Source organism: Dermochelys coriacea, chromosome 1 (genome assembly GCF_009764565.3).
Source record: "Dermochelys coriacea isolate rDerCor1 chromosome 1, rDerCor1.pri.v4, whole genome shotgun sequence".
Taxonomy (NCBI): domain Eukaryota; kingdom Metazoa; phylum Chordata; order Testudines; family Dermochelyidae; genus Dermochelys; species Dermochelys coriacea.
The window spans coordinates 227481229-227502951 of NC_050068.2; the positions used below are offsets into that span (position 1 = coordinate 227481229).

General features: G+C 41.9%; 1 protein-coding gene across 7 annotated transcripts in view; it reads left to right on the forward strand.

Annotated features, from left to right (window-relative positions):
• KIAA0930 (KIAA0930 ortholog) overlaps positions 1-21723 on the forward strand; it is a 145750-nt gene that overhangs the window by 103356 nt on the left and 20671 nt on the right. For 6 of the 7 annotated variants that reach the window (XR_006281753.1, XM_038402176.2, XM_038402125.1 and 3 more), the window contains one exon: positions 20941-21048. Coding sequence is in view for 6 of the 7 variants with exons in the window: in XM_038402176.2 (XP_038258104.1) it covers positions 20941-21048 (108 nt within the window). In the remaining variant the exon portion in view is untranslated. The remainder of the gene's footprint in view (positions 1-20940; positions 21049-21723) is intronic. The other variant, XM_038402134.2, reaches the window with a different exon arrangement.

Consider the following 21723-nt stretch of genomic DNA (forward strand, 5'->3'; position numbering starts at 1 on the left):
AGAATTTTTTAAAAACAGGCTGGGGACTTCGTTGGACTGTTCATGTTGATTTTTCAATAAATTTCGGAACACTGGGTGATTCTAGAAGACTGGAAGAATGCTAATATTGTGCTAATATTTAAAAAGAATGAACAGGATGGCATGAATAATTGTAGGCCTGTCAGTCTGACATTGCCAGGTAAAATAGTGAAGCAGTTGATATCGAACTTGATTAATAAAGAACTGAAGTAGACTAATACGTATAACAATTGCCAATCAACATGAGTTTTGGGAAAATAGATCCTGTCAAACTGTAATAGACTTCTGTAGGGCATATAACTTGGTACTGCACGACACTTTGATTAAAAAAATTAGAAAGATATAAAATTAACATGGAACACATTCAATGGACTAAAAGCTGGCTAAGTGATAGGTCTCAAAATGTTGTAGTAAATAGGGAATCATTATCAAATGTGTGTGTTTCTAGTGGGATCCCATAGGGATCAGTTCTTGGCCCTACACTATTTAACATTTTTATTAATGACCTGGAAGAAAATATAAAATCACTGATAGTTTGCAGATCACACAAATTGAGGGAGTGGTAAATAAGGAAGAGGACAGGTCACTGATCCAGAGCTGCTTGGATCATTTGGTAAACTTGGGTGCGAGCAAACAATATACATTTTAATATGGCTAAATGTAAATTGTGTACATCTAGGAATGAAGAATGTAGGCCAAACTTACATGAGGGGGACTTTATCCTGGGAAGCAGTGTCTCTGAAAAAGATTTGAGTCATGGTGGATAATCAGCTGAACATGAGCTCTCAATGAGACACTGTGGCTAAAAAGGCTAAGCTATCTTCGGATGCATAAAAAACAGAGCCCCCAGTAGGAGTAGAGATGTTACTTTATCTCTATTTGGCACTGGTATAACCGCTGCTGGAAACTGTATTCAGTTCTGATGTCCAGAATTCAAGAAGGATATTGATAAACTGGAGAAGATTCAGAAAGAGCCACAAGAATGATTAAAGAATTAAAAAACGAGCTGTATAGTGATCGACTTAAACTAAATAGATTGAGCTCTTTACCAAAGAGAACATTCAGGGGTGACTTGCTCATGGACTTGTATGCAGTGTTGTTGTAGCCATGTTGGTGCCAGGATGTTAGAGAGACAAGGTGGGTGAGCTAATAGAAGTTGATCCAATAAAAGATATTGCCTCACCCCCCTTGTCTCTCTCACAGGCTTATAGATTTTCAGGCCAGAAGGGGCCTTTGTGATCATCTAGTCTGCCCTCCTGCACATTGCAGGCTGCAGATCTTGCCCATCTACTCCTTTAATAGACCCCTAGCCTCTGACTGAGTTACTGAAGTCCTCAAATCATGATTTAAAGACTTCAAGTTACAAAGAGACCACCATTTACTCTGTTTAAACCTGCAAGTGACCTGTGCCCTATGCTGCAAAGGAAGGCGAAAACCTCCCAAGATCTCCGCCAATATGACCTTGGGGGGAAATTCTTTCCCAAACCCAAATATGGTGAGCAGTTAGACCTTGAGCATGAGGGCAAGACCCACCAGCCAGATACTTGGGAAAGAATCCTCTAGTACATCAGAGCTCTCTCCATCTAGTGTCCCATCGCTGGCCATTAGGAATATTTGCTACTAGCTGTCACAGATGGGCCACATGGCATTGTAGACAGTCCCATCATACCGTCCCCTCCATAAACTTATCAAACTCAGTCTTGAAGCCAGATATGTCTTTTGCCCCCACTGCTCCCCTTGGAAGGCTGTTCCAGAACTTCACTCCTCTGATGGTTAGAAACCTTCATCTAATTTCAAGTCTAAACTTCCTGATGGCCAGTTTGTATCCATTTGTTCTTGTGTCCACATGGTGCTTAACCTAAATAACTCCTCTTCCTCCCTGGTATTTATCCCTCTGATGTATTTATAGAGAGCAATCGTGTCTCCCTTCAGCCTTCGTTGGTTAAGATAAACAAGCCAAGCTGAGTCTCCTCTCATAAAGTAAGTTTTCTATTCGTTTGATCATCCTAGTAGCTCTTCTTGCACCAGTTCCAGTTTGAATTCCTTGTTTTAAAAATGGGATACCGGAATTGCACATAGTATTCCAGATGAGGTCTAACCAGTGTCCTGTATAATGGTACTTCCCTATCTCTACTGGAAATACCTCACCTGATACATCCTAGGATTGCATTAGGCTTTTTTACGGCTGCATTACATTGGCAGCTCATGGTCATCCTATTATCAACCAATACATCCAGGTCTTTTTCCTTCTCTGTTGCTTCCAACTGATATGTCCCCATCTTATAAAAGAAACTGTTGTTAGTCCCTAAGTGCATGATCTTGTACTTTGCATTATTAAATTCATCCCATTTCTATTATTCTAGTTTTCAGGGTCATCCAGATCATCTTGTATAATATTCCAGTCCTCCTCCACATTGACAATACCTTCCAACTTTGTGTCATCTGCAGATTTTATTAGCACACTCCTACTTTTTGTGCCAAGGTTATTAATGAAAATGTTAAATAAGATTGGTCCCCTGAGGAACTCCACTAGTAAACTCCCTCCAGCCTGACAGTTCACCTTTCAGTATGATCCATTTTAGGCTCTCCTTTAACCAGCTCCTTATCCACCTTTCAGTTCTCATATTAACCCCCATCTTCTCCAATTTCACTAATAATTACCCATGGGGAACTGTATCAAATGCCTTACTGAAATCCAGGTAGATTAGATATACTGCATTTCCTTTGTCTAAAAAATCAGTTATCTTCTCAAAGAAGGAGATCAGATTGGTCTGGCATGTTCTACCTTTTGTAGAACCATGTTGTATTTTATCCCAATTTACCTCTATGTCCTTATGTACTTTTTCTTTCAAAATTTGTTCCAAGGCCTTGCATACAGCTGAAGTCAAACTAACAGGCCTGTAGTTTCCCACATCACTTTTTTCTGCCTTTCTTAAAAATAGGGACTATATGAGCAATTCTGCCATCATAGAGTATGACCCCCGAATTTACAGATTCATTAAAAATCTTTGCTTGATTAGTCCTTAAGTACCCAAATGGGGAACAAATATTTAATAAATATAGGCTCTTGAGTCTATATATTTCATGATCTAATGGTTGGAGTTTGACTAGACAAAGTCGGACTAGAAATACGATATAAATTTTCAACAGTGGGCATAATTAACCAGCAGAACAACTTATCAAGGGTTGTGATGGATTCTCCATCACTGATGATTTTGAAATAAATATTGTGTATTTTTCTAAAATATCTGCTCTAGGAATTATTTTGTGGGATGTTCAGTGGCCTGTGTTAGACAGGAGGTCAGACTAGATGATCACAGTGGTCCCTTCTGGATTTAGAATCTCTGAATCCATGAATTCTGCTTTACATCAGGTAAAGGTCTGGCTCAATGCTATTTTTCCTCCCTCCAAACTTCTGTTGTTTTTGGATGCCCTGACATTGCTGCTTGTATACTGCTGCCATACTGATAACTATAGGCCATGTTGCGTATCTCTACATAAATCTGCATGGGTTAAAATGTGCCAAAAGATCTGCTACAATTAAAAAACACAGGTTACCCTAATCCCGCTGAAACCCACACTCCATAGGGTACTGTTGGATAAGGGGGCATGGTTTTAAAAGGGCCATAAAAGAATGCATTACATAGAAAAGGCAACATCAGTTCCACAAGATGCTGGTCTAACCCCTGAATTTGGTTATGTGGTAGTCTCGCATGCATGTGAGATGTCTCCTGCCACTGGAAAGTTGGGCTTGACTCTTTCCTATTATTGTTAAAATCATTTCTCCCGAGCATTTTCCAATTCTATAACACAGTAGCTGGCCCATTAAGCATCTTATATAGGCCCAGTCTTTGATGCTTATAAACATGCTCAGTATCAACTTACTCCATAAAGTAGATCCCACTGAATATTTTATACATGTATACAAGAGAAGGAATGGGTACATTGCCATGCACCTTCTGTTTTTAGAGGTGCATCTGTAGTTCCGGTTGTGATTTACTCTTCTGTGACCAGGGAAACAACCAACACTCCAAGTAGTAGCTTGGGGTATTGGACTGTGGTCTGCAGTTCTACTGGACCTTTTGTGCTGCGGAAGCTATTTCTCCTCACAGTGCTGGAGTCTTTTGCGGGGAGAGAGGGGGAAGCGTTTGTGGAGGTGCGTTGCAGAGGACATGTGGGAGGAGAAGGAGAGCGGCAATTGTAAGAATGCTTTACCCTAGGTTTAGCTGTTTATTTAAAAGTATACATCGTTGTCAAAGTAAATCAGAACTGGTCAGGTCCCTACAGGTAAGAAAGATATGTGTAGTGCCTGCTCTTGCAAGATGTTGAACGCTTTCAACCTCTGTTGATGGTACTGAGTAAGATTGATCTCCTAGTCAGGAACAAAAGGGTCAAAGGAAAGTGGGTTATTCTTGTCTTTTTTTTTTTTTTTTTTTTTTAAATGCAACAAGCCTCTGTTTTGGTGGTCATCTCTGGGTATCATTCCCCTGACTAGGCTGGGAAGGGTGTATGAGATGAATATCTTCTTTAAAGCATCATCAGACTCTCGTAGCTTGTGTGGTGAAAGCATACTCCATGGTGATCTAAGGTCCTGATCCCACAAACATTGACACGTGCTTAACTTCAAACACATGTAATCCCACTGAAATAAATATTAATGTTAAGCAAACATTTTAAGAGTTTTGCAGGAGCAGAGATAACTAGGCCCTTTCTCTTGGGATTCTCATATATGGGCTCTCGCAGGAGGGTCATGGACACCCTGTCCTTCCCTTAATGTCAAATGGGGGGGCGAGGAGGGGTTCGCAGGGCAGTTCCAGCTGAGAACCACAGCTCTCATTCATTCATTCCTCTGTTGGGATTCTTGAAGGAGCCACTGCACCATGCTGGAGATACACCACAGGATTAGCTTTTTGCCATTTTGGTTTATCAGAGCATGGAAGATCCTGGGAAAACAAGATACCCTACAGACAATTTTTAGTTGGCTGCAGTTTTATTGTTCTATGTCGGCTCTATTATTACAAAAAGAAAAAACTTTAGGAAATTAATATCCATAGAAATTAAACTAATTTGATTTTGGTTTTGTTGTTGTTCATGACTGAACTTTGCCCATTACACAAGCCAGTTCACAATTGCATCATCGCTGGAGGCTTTGTTAGGGCTTTAGAGCCAAGAGTCTAGTTGCCATAGCTACTGGGAACTGTGCCTTCTTGTACGTGGACTCCAGTCTGCATTCCAGGGGCATCAGGTGCAAACTGTAAATGATTGAGTGTATGTGAGACGGGGGAGTGGGTTTTTACTTTTGTCTGGGTTTTGTGTTTAATAATTCTGCAGCACTAACTCCAGTGAAAATTAAAATGTCCGGTACTTTCTAAATAAAAACCCATATCACATGTAAGTTGGGGTGGGTTTGTTTGTGGGTTTGTTTTTGCTGTTTCTATAGAGTGGTGTGCTGATAAACACAACCGTCCCTTTGTAAATTCAGTCTGGATAAATATTGTAGACAGGGCTGGTAGTGTCACCTATTATTGTTAAGGTTGCTGGACATTTCCCATTATAACATACTGTTTTATGTTAATTTTCACTCTCCGAAATGTCAACAATTTGGGCTGAAATTTTCCATGCTGAATGTCTGTCTAGGGCTGAATCTTTTCTGAGAGTGAGGCTAGGGAAAAATACACTGTTTTGCCCACATTAAAATTTGGTGACCCTTTTATTTATTTAAATAAATAAATAAATAAATATTTATTTTTTTAAAAAGCTCCAACCCACCCATACCTTGGAATAGACTTCAACTTTCACAGTATAATGGCTTTTGTGGGTGAGACGTGCCTTTGGATATACCCAAGAATAGCAAATCAAATTAAGCAAGTTATAAACCTTTTGAAAAATCGCAGTTCACACACTCTCAGTGAAGACTTTCTTAGGTTTTTGCAGCTAAATTCCACAAAGGCTCTGTCTGCATTAAGGATCCTCCAGCAGAGGACTGAACTTTCCCTGCAACTGCAGTTCTGGGGTTCTGTGCTTTGGGGATGCACTGTCTCTTCTGTACTCTCAGTGCCCTCCACGCTGATGCCCAGGCTGTGTGGAGGCGGAAGCTGGCTGATTTGAATGCAGAAGGGGCAAGAGCTGGACTTGTGAGGGTTGAGGGAGTAGATGGGTTCGGGGTGCTGTGGGGTAGAGGTAATAGAAGGAAACTGGAAATCGGGAGGATAGACAAGACTGGGCTGGGCAAGGACATAGGGATCTAGAAAGAGAAAGAAGGAGGGGAAGACTTGGAGCCAGTGGGTGCGGGGAGACGAGTTATCTGGGCAGAGAGTAACTGGTGGGGTGCAGGAATGGAGGAGTGGGGGTGGTGACATAATCTGACAAAGAGATGGGGGTCAGTGGAGAGCTGGGATTGGCTAGGCAAAGAGACTGGAGAAAGGAGTTTGGGGGAGAGACTGGGAGCCAGGGAAGATGGAGAGCATGAGTGAGGTGGGTGGCAACTGGAGCCTGAGTGGGGGAGACAAATGGGAGAAGGACCTGGGAATGGGGGTAAACTGGGAATGATTGGGCAAGGAGACTAGGACTAGGAGTGGTGGGGGGAAATTGGGCCTGGGTCAGGAAGTCCTAATGGGGAGTCTGGGACTGGGCTGAGAACCTGAGGAGTAGAAACTGGGACTGGCTTGGTGAGGAGAATGAGACTGGGACAAGGAGCCAAGATTTGAGACAAGGACAGGCTGGAGAGGAAGGGGCAGAGGGAATCAAGCTTGGGGGAAATGGACAAAAGAGTTGGTGCCCATTAAACCATGCACCCTTCCAGAGCCTGGAATAGAACCCAAGGTTTGTGAGTCTCACCATTCCTCTGCTGTCAGCAAACACCTGTGAAACCCACTGGCAGAGTGTCTCTCTCATCCCCCTCTAGTGCTGTTCTACTACTGCCACCAGTTTCTCTGTTAGCTGGAGTGACAGAGGTCTGTGGGTTGGATATAAAGTTTCCAACCCTGCTGATGACATGTGGGTATCAATATGATGCCACGTGATGCAATTTTTTGCTCTTTTATAAACCTAGGAAATTATACACTCACGCAAAACCTACGTTGAGAACGTTATTAAGGTCAGACACTCAAAAGCTAGGAAATGCCTGTGTAATATTAATTCGGCACCTTGGTGCGTATGAGTTATGATACCGTCTTTTAATTATATGATCGCATGCTATTTATGATGTGCTATGACAGGGGGAGTTCCTACTGGAGCAGTCTCAATGCAGCCATGCTACTGTGTGGTGAGGAGGGCACCTGAGCTATTGCAGGGTCTCCACGCACATCCCATGGTCCCACTAGTTTTGGCAACAGCTTTTGTGTGTCCCACAGCCTCTTTTCCCCTCACCACCCAGGATGATAGAGGGGAATCTCCATGAATAAATCCTCTCAAACATTTCCTCGCACAAAACGCCTTCCCAAGGCTCTAACCTGGGCCAGGCTGGCCCTACCCAACTTATCGACTCGTTTAGTCCTGACACCTGCTGAAAGATGTGATAAACTGTTCAAATCATAGTGGAATGATCTAAATAAAGGCAACTAAATCACTTAAAAATTATTTAAATCAGCTTGATGCTTTGTAAAATAATTTTGAAAATTTGTGCTATTGCAACTTTATTTTGAAATATATAATCAGCCAAATTATAAATGTGCCCATTTCCTTTTAATGCCATTATTGGTAGTGATACTGGTAGTTGAATTTTACAGCACTGCTATAAGCAAGGGAAGAAAAGAAAGCCCTGATCCTTCAAACATTTAAGCACGTAAATAGCTTTACTAATATGGATAGTCCTATTGACTCCAGTAGGATGACTGGTGGTTAAAGTTAAGCATGCGCATAAGCATTTGCATTGTTACCCATTTTGGCCTTAAAGCTAGTCAAAGTTTGGGGCCCTGTGGGTTGCTTCCACTGGAAGGCGAAAATGATGGATGAGTCTAGTACCTTTGATGCAAACTTATTTATTTATAAAGAATGTGCAAAGTCCTGTTTGCCTGACAGGAGGTCATGTCTTTGCTTACTTCCTCAAGCTCCTTTTAGCCGGCTTGTCCAGGCAGTGTGGGTCTTCTCGTGTGCACATATACACATACAATTGAAAAAACAAGCGCAAAACATCCTCTTTAGCAACTTAATGAGTATAAAATAGGAAGAAAGTAAAGAACTAGAAACACATAAAAATTCGGATTTAAATGTCAAAAAGTCATTATTTAGATTTTTTTTTTAAATTCATGTTTTTAAATCATGATTTTTATTTTTACTGATTCAGATGCAACAATAGAATACAATTAGACATCTAATCCAGAATAACTTCTATTTGCCATTGCATATATAATATCAACGAACGTATAAACTCTTCTTGAAGCCTTCTCTAGGTTTTATAGACGAGATGGGGAGAGACTGGCTAGGAAAGATAATCTGCTGGCTGAGTGAATGATGTAAACAACCCAATATTCTTTTTCTCATCTTGAATGAAAATCCAGATGAGAAATCATACATAAATCTCTGTTTATCTAATCTAATCTATTCTATTCTATTCTATTCTATTCTAATCCATACATGATTATAAAAGAATACATTACAGCCTTATAGAAATCAGTTCCTCTGTTTCCAGAAAAAACTTTACTAGCCTATGAACCCTTAGAAGCCATTTCAGGTTTCTCTTCATTTATTTTTGAACACATTCCAAGTGCTCGTTATGATTTTGCTTGACTGTTGCCTGTTGAATTTATTTGTATAGCTAATCAATAGCATAGGTATCCTTAGTCATTAAAGCAGTGTAATTAGGGTGGCCACTCATGCATCCCCAGAATACTGAACATCAAGTACTTCCGGGAACAGCATAAACCTTCCCCTGCTGATGTGATCTCACACACATGGTGTGTGCAAGGTCATGCCAGCAGGGTGGGGTGCTCTTCACAATGTAACACCCCACCCTCCCACATCCAATACCGGACAAAACCATGTCTGGTTTTGTCTCAGTACCAGATTGGGGGGGGGGGACCTTAGAAAAGCAGGATTTTTCTGGATCAAAACTGGACAAATGCCCTGCCTAGGTATGATGATCCTATATTTGGGCTAAATTGGTTTTGAGAACAAATTCAAGCACTTTTGGGGGGGGGGCGTGTTTCAGGTTACTTGCAAGAAATATATAGAAAAATGTAAGTAAACAAAGGAATTAGAAACAAAAGCAAAGGGGATGTAATGTTCTGCTCGGGTTTGGAGGGCAGACCACTCTAGTTATATCCATAAAGCATATTTGACCGTGCTTGATATAGCCTATCGGCATTTAACAGCACATTTTTGTTGTTCTTAAATATCTCCATAATTTTTAAGAGGTCTTTCTTTTGTTCTTGTAAATGAAATATCCAGCTCTGTGCTAGATTAAAGACTGGTAAAATGTAACGTTGCTTCATGGTCCTGATTTATAGCTATATGCATCATGGTGTGTAAAAGATAATGCACATCGATTATTCCTGAATCTGATACAAAAGCTGTAAGTATCACATAGGTTGAATCTTACTTGTGCAAAACTGCTAGTGATATGAAGGCATGACGTGTCCTGGAGAACAGTTGTTTCCATTGGGCTGTTTATGGATCTGTGTGTGTTTTGCCTACAGACTGTAAAGCAGCTCATTAGTTTTTGACAGGTTGCTGATTCACGCAGTGATACTGTGCTACACAGGAAGCTACTTAATGGAAAAGGGATGCTTTAGGACCCCAGTTCAGCTAAGCATATTGACTTCAATGGGTCTGCACATAGTGCTTAAAGTGTGTGTAGGAGAGGGGACAAATAATAAAAATTGGTGTGGGTCGCTGAGAGATACACTTTAAGCACTGTTTTACAAAAGTTCCTACTCCCAGATTGATAGACCCCCCCCCCACACACACACTTTTTCAGACTACTTTAAGCACTGTTTGTACATGTGCTTAAAGTTAAGCACATGCTTAATTGCACTGCTGGATCAGGACCTAAGTTTTCTGAAGCATGTTAATGTTGTGAAGTCAGCTAAAAAGACTTCTCACATTGGAGAGTATAACAGCTTCCTTATCTCTCCCTCCACTCCCCCCTCAAAAAAGTAATTTAACAAAAATTGGTAGTAAAATCCTAAATCTAGGAGTTTTCAGTCTTAAATTTATAAATGGACAATGTATGTCAACAGCCTGTTGCATCTAGTATTGTGGGCTCAGCACAAACTGGGCAGTTTATTTGGGTGCCTACCTGTGGGTGTGGGGTGTGTAACTTTGGACATCCGAGTTTAAAATGTTGACTACATTGCCATCAAATGGCATACTAGACCAAAACAAAGTTTGACACCAACTTTTGGTTCAGTGTATAGAAGCATCCCATTGTTGATCAGAGTACTTTCTCTGCACTGTGATGGAGTGACTGCATCTGAAATATAGCATTGACCTATGGATACCTCATTCCTAGAAAGAGACTGATAAAATGGAAGAACAATGTAAGTGGCTGGAGAGATCAACATACAAGGAAGGATGAAAAGAATGAAACGTCTAGTTTGGCAAGGTAACAGCTAAGATGTGGAGGCACGACATAACTTCTCAAATATTTGAACAGTCTTTTGAAAAAAAGATTAGATCAGAATTATTTTGGGTAGTAGCTAAAGGTGTAAGTGTTAGTAAGTGGGGAAAAATTAATAAAAGGTACATTTTGGATGACTATAAGGAAATCTTCCTTATGTTGAGAGAAATTAGGCTGTGGAATAGTGGAAGTGGTGATAATGCCATTGGCTAGGACATTTAAAAACTAGTCTGGACAAATCACACTAGTAAATTTACAATAGGGAATAATTCTGCTTTGGCAGGGAGATGGACTACATTGATTATATATATTCCATCATTAATTTCTTTCACCAAGAAAACTTAAAAATCAAGTACCTATCTGGGTGCTTGTTTCACTTCATAGAGGGGAATAACATTTTGCCAGTTGAACTTGCAAGCATATCTTTGTGAGTGAGCTTTGCCTCATCTCCCTATTATAAAATAGTTTCTTTGTTTTTGGATCTGGTCGAGTAAACCAAGAGACGATGTGACCTCTGGAGAGACCTGCAATCCCCCTAGAGTCTGCAAAAGAGAACCAGAATCATCAGATTTGCTGAACTGTTTGTGAATACCAACAGCTCACTACACCCTATTTTACCTCTCTTGCGCTCCACTGTCTTCTCTCCCCCCAGCTGTTTTCTGATAGTCACGGACTGTCTACGTGGTTCTAAGTGACCCTGTGTAAGACAAGCCCTCTGTGATGTCCAACAAGTCCATATTAGAGCTGAAAGTAGATCCAAGGTCTGGTGCATACTTCCTTTTTTAGGAAGACTCATGTACTAGTGAAAATCTAACAGGGTCCAAGAGTTGTCCTGTTATAATACACTTTTGAAGAATATTCTCACCATCCATCACAGTATTGTAAACTTCAACTTTATAAAATCTTGGGATTCACTTTTTTAAAAATACCTTTTGAGTTCTTAATTGCCTTCTAGTTCGTGAGTCTTCAGGTCACATTTTCTAGCTTTTCTCCACAACCAACAGGGCTAGACACACATTTTTGTTTTTTAAAATGAAAGCTGAGATTCTCATGTATTTACATGTCTCCTGGAGCTATTGCTTAAAGAAAAACACCAAATATCAGGAGGCTCGCAATAAAATCATGGGAGTTGGCAACAGTGACCTACATAAATGTATATACAATAGAACCTCAGAGTTACGAACACCTCAGGAATGGAGGTTGTTCATAACTCTGAACAAGATGTTATGGGATGCTTCTCAGGGCGGACTGCTTGGAGCGGGGCTCACAGCTGTGCCTCTGAACTTCAGCGAACCTCCGACCTGTAAGTGGCTGCCCAACAAGTAGGGATGGGGACAGGCAGCTGGTTCTAACCCCCTGGCTGCCAGAGTGATGAATGAGACATCCTGGGGCATCGTGATGTCGGTCGGCATAGATTCATAGAATATCAGGGTTGGAAGGGACCTCAGGAGGTCATCTAGTCCAACCCTCTGCTCAAAGCGGGACCAATCCCCAACTAAATTATCCCAGCCAGGGCTTTGTCAAGCCTGACCTTAAAAACTTCTAAGGAAGGAGATTCCACCACCTCCCTAGGTAACGCATTCCAGTGTTTCACCACCCTCCTAGTGAAAAACATCCAACCTAAACCTCCCTCACTGCAACTTGATATCATTACTCCTTGTTCTGTCATCTGCGATCACTGAGAAGAGTCCAGATCCATCCTCTTTGGAACCCCTTTTCAGGTAGTCAAAAGCAGCTATCAAATCCTGCCTCATTCTTCTCTTCCACAGACTAAACAATCCCAGCTCCCTCAGCCTCTCCTCATAAGTCATGTGTTCCAGTCCCCTAATCATTTTTGTTGCCCTCCACTGGACTCTTTCTAATTTTTCCACATCCTTCTTTTAGTGTGGGGCCCAAAACTGGATACAGTACTCCAGATGAGGCCTCACCATTGTTGAATAGAGGGGAACAATCATGTCCCTCAATCTGCTGGCAATGCCCCTACTTATACATCCCAAAATGCCATTGGCCTTCTTGGCAACAACGGCATACTGTTGACTCATATCCAGCTTCTCGTCCACTGTAACCCGTAGGTCCTTTTCTGCAGAACTGCTGCCGAGCCATTCAGTCCCTAGTCTGTAGTGGAGCATGGGCTTTTTCCGTCCTAAGTGCAGGACTCTGCACTTTGTCCTTGTTGAACCTCATCAGATTTCTTTATCCCCTAATTTGTCTAGGACTCTCTGTATCCTACCCTACCCTCCAGCGTATCTACCTCTCCTCCCAATTTAGTGTCATCTGCAAACTTGCTGAGGGTGCAATCCACACCATTCCTCCAGTCATTTATGAAGATATTGAACAAAACTGGCCCCAGGACTGACCCTTGGGGCACTCCACTTGATACTGGCTGCCAACTAGACACGGAGCCATTGATCACTACCCGTTGAGCCCGACAATCTAGCCAACTTTCAATCCACCTTATAGTCGATTCATCAAGCCCATACTTATTTAACTTGCTGGCAAGAATACTGTGGGAGACAGTGTCAAAAGCTTTGCTAAAATTAAGGAGCAACACATCCACTGCTTTCCCCTCATCCACAGAGCCAGTTATCTCGTCATAGAAGGCAATTAGATTAGTCAGGCATGACTTGCCCTTGGTGAATCCATGCTGACTGTTCCTGATCACTTTCCTCTCCTCTAAGTGCTTCAGAATTGATTCCTTGAGGACCTGCTCCATGATTTTTCCAGGGACTGAGGTGAGGCTGACTGGCCTGTAGTTCCCCGGATCCTCCTCCTTCCCTTTTTTAAAGGTGGGCACTACATTAGCCTTTTTACAGTCGTCCGGGACCTCCCCTGATCACCATGAGTTTTCAAAGATAATGGCCAATGGCTCTGCAATCACATCCGTCAACTCCTTTAGCACTCTCGGATGCAGCGCATCCAGCACCATGGACTTGTGCTCATCCAGCTTTTCTAAATAGTCCCGAACCACTTGTTTCTCCACAGAGGGCTGGTCACCTCCTCCCCATGATGTGCTGCCCAGTGCAGTAGTCTGGGAGCTGACCTTGTTCATGAAGACAGAGGCAAGAAAAGCATTGAGTATATTAGCTTTTTCCACATCCTCTGTCACTAGGTTGCCTCCCTCATTCAGTAAGGGGCTGACACTTTCCTTCTTGTTGCTAACATACCTGAAGAAACCCTTCTTGTTACTCTTAACATCTCTTGCTAGCTGCAACTCCAGGTGTGATTTGGCTTTCCGGATTTCACTCCTGCATGCCAAAGCAATATTTTTATACTCTTCCCTGGTCATTTGTCCAACCTTCCACTTCTTGTAAGCTTCTTTTTTGTGTTTAAGATCAGCAAGGATTTCACTGTTAAGCCAAGCTGGTCGCCTGTCATATTTACTATTCTTTCTACACATCAGGATGGTTTGTCCCTGTAACCTCAATAAGGATTCTTTAAAATACAGCCAACTCTTCTGGACTCCTTTCCCCCTCATGTTATTCTCCCAGGGGATCCTGCCCATCAGTTCCCAGAGGGAATCAAAGTCTGCTTTTTTGCAGTCCAGGGTCCATATTCCCCTGCTCTCCTTTCTTCCCTGTGTCAGGATCCTGAACTCGACCATCTCATGGTCACTGCCTCCCAGGTTCCCATCCACTTTTGCTTCCCCTACTAATTCTTCCCAGTTTGTGAGCAGCAGGTCAAGAAGAGCTCTTCCCCTAGTTGGTTCCTCCAGCACTTGCACCAGGAAATTGTCCCCTACACTTTCCAAAAACTTGCTGGATTGTCTGTGCACCGCGGTATTGTTCTCCCAGCAGATATCGGGGTGATTGAAGTCTCCCATGAAAACCAGGGCCTGTGATCTAGTAACTTCCATGAGTTGCCAGAAGAAAGCCTCATCCACCTCATCCCCCTGGTCCGGTTGTCTATAGCAGACTCCCACCACGACATCACCTTTGTTGCTCACATTTCTAAACTTAATCCAGAGACTCTCAGGTTTTTCTGCAGTTTCATACTGGAGCTCTGAGCAGTCTACTATTCCGTGACATACAATGCAACTCCCCCACCTTTTCTGCCCTGCCTGTCCTTCCTGAACATTTTATATCCATCCATGACAGTACTCGAGTCATGTGAGTTATCCCACCAAGTCTCTGCTATTCCATCATAATTCCTTGACTGTGCCAGGACTTCCAGTTCTCCCTGCTTGTTTCCCAGGCTTCTTGCATTTGTGTATAGGCACTTGAGATAACTCGCTCATCGTCCCTCTTTCTCAGTATGAGGCAGGAGCCCTGCCCTCTCGCGCGCTCCTGCTCATGCTTCTTCCCGGTATCCCACTTTTCCACTTACCTCAGGGCTTGGTCTCCTTCCCCCGGTGAACCTAGTTTAAAGCTCTCCTCACTAGGTTAGCCAGCCTGCTTGCAAAGATGCTCTTCCCTCTCTTGGTTAGGTGGAGCCCGTCTCTGCCTAGCACTCCTCCTTCTTGGAACATCATCTCATGATCAAAGAATCCAAAGCTTTCTCTCCGACACCACCTGTGTAGCCATTCGTTGACTTTCACGATTCAACAGTCTCTAAACAGGCCTTTTCCTTCTGGGAGGATGGACGAGAAGACCACTTGCACCTCAAACTCCTTTATTTTTCTTCCCAGAGCCACGTAGTCTGCAGTGATCCGCTCAAGGTCATTCTTGGCAGTATCATTGGTGCCCACGTGGAGAAGCAGGAAGGGGTAGCGATCCGAGGGCTTGATGAGTCTCGGCAGTCTCTCTGTCACATCGTGAATCCTAGCTCCTGGCAAGCAGCAGACTTCTCAGTGTTCCCTGTCAGGGCAGCAGATAGATGACTCAGTCCCCCTGAGGAGAGAGTCCCCGACCACCACCACCCACCTCCAACCCTGCAGGCTGTGGCCCTTTAAAACTGAGCTGCTTCTCCAGAGCACATTGTCAGGTGGGAGCTTGGGTTCCAGCAGCTCTCACTGCAGGCCAGGCTCCAGCAGGAGCTCGTGAAGTTTCTTTCCTGGGCTCGGATTGAGCATGCAAGCTTATCTCCCTCCCAGGAGGAAAAGGGGGGCACTGCACGCCTGTGGCTTACAGGAAAGTTGCACAGACCCCAGCGCCACTGCTGCTCTGCCTGTTTGGGGGCTCACAGCTGTGCCTGTGAAACTCAGTGTCTTTACCTCCTACCTGTAAGTGACTGCCCCGCCCATGTGGCAAGTAAGGGGATGGGAGTGGGGACAGGCAGCCCAGATGTGCCTACCTTTAAGATGCAATACAGGCACAATACAGAATTTGCTGGGCATGGGTTTGAGGGTTTTTTGGTCCCCCCTGTTGCCTGATTGCTTATTTCCAGTTCCAGGTGGTGTCTGGTTGACTGGTCAGTTTGTAACTCTGGTGTTTTGTATCTTCGAGGTTCTACTGTAGTAGTTTTATAATGCACCAGGGGCCGGGAGAGGTTCTGCAGCAATCCCACTGCTTGATGATATTTCTCAGTGCATAAGGTTATGTTGGTGAATCAAATGTCAGCCTTTGGTTTCCCACACTGTCAATCCCTAGAGCCTTTAGCGCAGTGCTAAACTCTCACTTTAAAAATATAAACGGTCACTGTTGGGCCTTTATTCTGATTCTTTTGGGGTGGAAATTAAGACCCTTGATGATGATTTTGAAGTAGATTCTAACATTGTTCCCTTTGTTTCATTGACACTTGCCTTCTGCCCATTTGCTGACTAGATAAAGTGGTAGGGGTTTAGGTTTGGGGTTTTTTGATATTTTGCAGCTTTTTCCGTGGTATTTGCAGACAAAGCCAGGAAGATGAATGAGAACTTGCATATAATCCATTAAGGACTTCCTAATGTTGATTTTTGGATCCCTTTAGTCCCCGAGTCAGCCTTAAAGGACAATGTGCCAAGGAGCTTAGATCTCTTATAGAATTTGTTGTTTTAAACAATAGTCATTAACATCTACTAAGCTGCAAAAGCTTCGGTGCCAGGATGTTTAAGCACTGTATGTCAGAATGTCAGTTTACTTAGATACTTTTTTTTTTTTATGAACTCCCTATTGGCTGATCATATAAATTTTGTGTATGACTTGAATGAAAACAACACTATTTGTTCTTGCATCCTTGGCTTCTCAGCTGAGACTTCAAGCACTGGGGGCCAAGTGGTAATGTATTTATTTGTCCAGTAGGAACTGGATTGAGACTGTTGATTTATTTATTACACATGAAGTATCAAACACCTGTTGTTTGGTGGTGACTTTCAGTTACGACTATCACTTTCTCACCTCATGGTCCCCAGTTGTACAGAGAGCTAGGATTACTTCTGGAGCCACAAAATTTACAAGGGATACAGGTTCCCAAGGGACTACTTTGTTTTACTTCAAGAAATCTTACAGGATCATTTTTACTGTTGTTTTTTGAAAGTAGATTTTGGAAACTAAATAAAAAGAGAGAAAAATGTGTAGAATTCATAAGGTGGTTATAAGAGAGTGGCTAATATTTCCAGATGTGCCTAGTGATTTTGGGTGCCCAAACTGAGACACATTAATGAGTAGGAGGATGGTCTAACCTTCTCAGTGACATAGGCCACATGGGTAGTTGTATGGCACATACATGGGCCACGTACAGTGAAAAACGGCATCCTCCATGCAATGTGATTTTGCTCATATGGTGCGTGCAAGGTCACACCATGTGGCGTACACCATTTTGTAGAGTAGATCTGCTGTGGGGGCAGACACATTTGGGGCTGGATGGAATCATCTTGTGGGCTGGATTCGGCCCAGAGGCCAGCAGTTGGACCAGCCTTATTACTTTGTGCGACTCAGGCCCCTGTTAGTGTCTCAAGTTGGGCAGACAAAATTCAAGGCACCCAAAATCTCTAGGCACTTTTGGGAATTTCAGTCTCTTACTGTAATCACCAGAAAAGTGCCATTAGAGCTGGTTCATTCTCCTGCTGTTTCCCTGGAGGTGCCCAGAAACATCAATAGGATCAGAAGCATAAATCCCCTACATGTCAGCTGGAGATGAATTACCCCAACATAATAGAAAACATTAAGTCGTCCACTTTTATCTTTCCTTAGACAGAATAGTGGGTGTTCCTCAGCTCTTGCCCATGATGATTGCTTTCTCTGTGTTTGGGGAGACGTTGTCCTTCTGCCCCATGCGCTATTAGGTGGCTTTCACGGTCAAACCTAGAGCTCTGTATAGTGTTAGTTATTACCCAGCCAAATTTGTGTTCTTATTTCCCTAAATACTTTTTCTTTGGGGATAGTGACACTAAAGTAAAGGACCATGGCAGTAATTCACTGAGATGCAGTGTCCTCAACCATATGTTTTACTGTTCACAAAATCATCTTATAAATGAGTATACAGGAAAAGGTATCAGAGCTGATTAGAATCCCCTTTATCTTCTTCTCCACTTCTATAAGTTAAGGGACATGGGGAAGGGAATATGTGAAAGCAGAATAGAATTTAGATGCAATTATAGTATTTATATTCAATAATTACATTCAAGCTTGAATCATTTTTCACAGATATCTTGCAACACTTTGATCAAAAAAACATGAACATCTGGTGACTTTTGTGAAATGAGCTTTGAACTTTGTTGCTGAGAGACAAGTACGTTCTGATTCTATGGCACTGTGTAAGAATAGGACTATGTATGGGAGAGTCAACTAACCTAATGTCTTATAGGAACCTGTACTGCTTAATCTGTCTTCCCCTGCATAGTCAGCCCACTGTGACCTCATTGCTTCCTTCCTTGAGTCTGGTGTACACTTTCCATTTTCCCAAGGGGAAGTTTGTCAAATTGTGTAGCCATGTGAACATCCTACCTCTATGCTCGTAAAATGTGTCCAACTTGGAACCCCGAGTGTACAAAGGTGCAGCCATCCTTAGTTTCATGTTGGAGTGGATATATATTAAAATACTGCTTTGCATTTTACTCCTTTCCTTTCTTCTTCTTGTTGCAGCCTCCTATCTGCAACTCACAATTAATCTCTGGAACTCATTGCCATTAGAAATATTGGAGGCCAGGAGCTTAGCAGGATTTAAAAAAAGGATTAGCCATTTAAGGAAATCCTTTTTGAAAGGTGTTTATAATTATGATAAATGCATATGGGGTATGATCATTCTTCAGGACATAACCAACTGACAAGCTTTAGAAAAAAAAAACTTCCTCTATGATGCAGGTTGTTCCATGACTGCCAGTTTATGGTGATTCTTATGCCTTCCTCTGAAGCATCTAGTTCTGGCCATTCTAGCATATTCAACTAGATGGCTGGCCTGGTCTACTATGGCAATTTCTCCTGTTCTAGCATTTCCACACTCTTGACACTGCTGGTACCAGGAGTTTCTTCCATGTCTCTCCTACCATCAGGAATGTTCTTTATGAACCTTTCTACCTCACTGATTTTCTCCTCTTTGGAAATCTCCCATGGGAAAAAATAATCTTTACCCTTTTGCATCTAACTTAGTTTATTTTATTTTATTTTACTATCAGCCTTATTAATATATTCACCAAAGAGTGTCCCAACTTCACCTTGTTTATACCACGTACAGTTTATGGTCTGGCACTATTTAATTTTATAAAGTATTCTGAGATGTATTTCCTGTGAAAGGTGATTTACAGAATAATGTTTTGTTTTATTTTAGTAACATAAAATTGTTCTTTCAGACCTCAGGGTATCTTGATTATGATTTTTGCTGCCTGCTCTGAAACACACTGCTGCCTCATTTCCTTTCTTCTGTATATGTCGGCCTTCATTCTAGCATTGTTCTTTTCAGAGGATTTGAGTTATGTTTAGAATTAACATAGTGCTGGATTGTATTTTCTAGGGTGTTTGTCTTGTGATTTACTCTCCTATTCTGGCTTTTTTTTTTTTTTTTTTGCATTCTGTTTTTTGGTTTTTTTTTTAACTCAGTGGTTCTCCTCTTGCCCCAACGAAAACAAAATAAAGGTGCATGGGTGGACAGTTTTTAGCTGTACCATGCCATCTGGCATTTTCTGGACACTCACCCTTTTGTAGTAAGGAATTGGTTCTTTTCAGCTATTCTGGTGTTCTGTCAAATAATAGCTTGCAAACATATAAACAAATATTTACATAACAGACCTGAATAGCTTCTTTGGAGATATTGTATATATTCAGGTCTATTGGTTGTGTTCCCCATCAGATTTTTTTTTTAATATATGCCATCTGATAGATCCAACTACACTGCAAATTCAACATATTGGTACTGTGCCAAACACAGTCGTCATTTTATAAATAATACATGTGCACTATTCAGGTTTTAATCTTCATATCTAGGCCATTGTTCTCATTGTCATCATCTGTAGTTTCATTGGTGTGGGTTTTGCTTTATGGGTTTGAGTTCAGACTTGTGATCTTGACAGATCCCTAATGGTAAGCAGAGCCAGTACTTGATGGGAAACCTCTAAGGAAAGCCCAGGGACTATAGGAAGTAATGTGGTAGATACTCATTTTTCAGAGTCAGTACTGAAACCGCGCTCCAAATGGTAATAGGTGATACTGTGCTGGAGGGTCTCTCTCTGGGTGAGATGAAAAACCCAATTGCAAGTAATGTGGTCAGTAAAGATCCCCTAGCACTTTTTGCATGAATAAAGAGGTGTGTGCTGGCCAAATTCTAGTTTGTGTAATTATATTCTGCCTAAGTTTCCCTTGTGATTTCAAATGTCTACAATATTCCTCTTTGCTTCCTGTCCATTGTATGCAGAATTGCTACAGTGCACCCCAAAGGTGTTTCACTAGTGGGTGAAGTGATTCCTTACAAAGCACTTTACAAATCCACTGGACTAAAGGTATCTCTGTCCCGTCAGATGCCTTTCATTTAGGATTCCTACTGGTGCCCCCATCATTCCAAACAACAACCATTAGATTACATTATGCATTAATTTGCTGACGTATTTCACTTACTTGGTGCCATTATCCTATCCCTTTTATGTGAGTATCTTATTTATGTGTTTGGTTAAAATATGACTAGCCAAAGCTCTAGGCGCACACACAAACTTTACTTATACATTAATAAATGAGACCAATGTCCTAAACTAAAATCCCTTCCAAATTCTCAGAACTATAAAAGCATTAGAAAATAACACCTCAGTGTATCTCCTGGGTCATCTAGTCCAGTCCCTTGCTATTGCAGGCAACTGCTATCTCTCCCACATTCCCTATTCTACATTCATCCCTTACCTGCAACCCCAGAAAAAGCCTGCAAGAAGAGCTGGCTTTGCCTGGTGACTGAGGGTCAACAAATCCAGGCTCTGGCAGACAAATAAGGCAGCAATTTTCAAAGCAGAGGTTCAAAGTATAGTGTAGATGTGTGCACACGAATGGGTGTTCGTATATCACGTTTACCTAGGATGTCTTGTTTTCTATCAGCAGGTTGAAGTTGAAGTTTACCGTAGGGATTCTAAGAAGCTTCCTGGCCTGGGTGACCCAGACATCGATTGGGAAGAGAGCGTCTATCTGAACCTCATCCTGCAGAAGGTCACAAGAACCTCTTCCTCTTCTGATGCTCACTTTAGTCGCACAGACTACTCATGATTATAGGGGATTCAAAACCAGCTCTGGTCTACAATGTAGTGTGAGGCATTTGAGCAATTAAAGAAAGGAAAAAAACAACCCATGTGTTTCATTTTGACTCTCTGGGTCTGAGTGAACATACCGAACAGATGAAGTCATCATGTTTTGTTTAGATTTCGATAGCTACATGATTCAGACCTAAAAACCATAAATACACTAATGTTCAATGAATCTGTGCTGAGGTCTGTAACCAAATGGGAAAATAGGTGAGCTTCACCAAGTGATAAGAGAAGACTGTTTGTTTGTTTTTAAAAAAAAAAAAAAAAAAAAAAAGGCAACATCTTCATTGAGATTTGAAATGTTGATAGAGCTATGAAACCGTTTTGAGCTCTCACCAGTAGCACCACTGCATTTCCACTGAGTTGCCACTTGCCAGCTACTGGCAGCAGAAGTTTAGTAAGCTATTTCTCATTTGGAGACATCTGAAAGTAGTATAGATTGTGTGTTTGTTTCTTTCTTTCTTTCTTGGATTAATACATGGAGTGTTTAGGTAGTACATGTGTTGGAGTTTTTGGGAGGCTGATTATTTTTATTATAATCATTCCAGATCTATACCATATTTTGTTGATTTGTGATCTC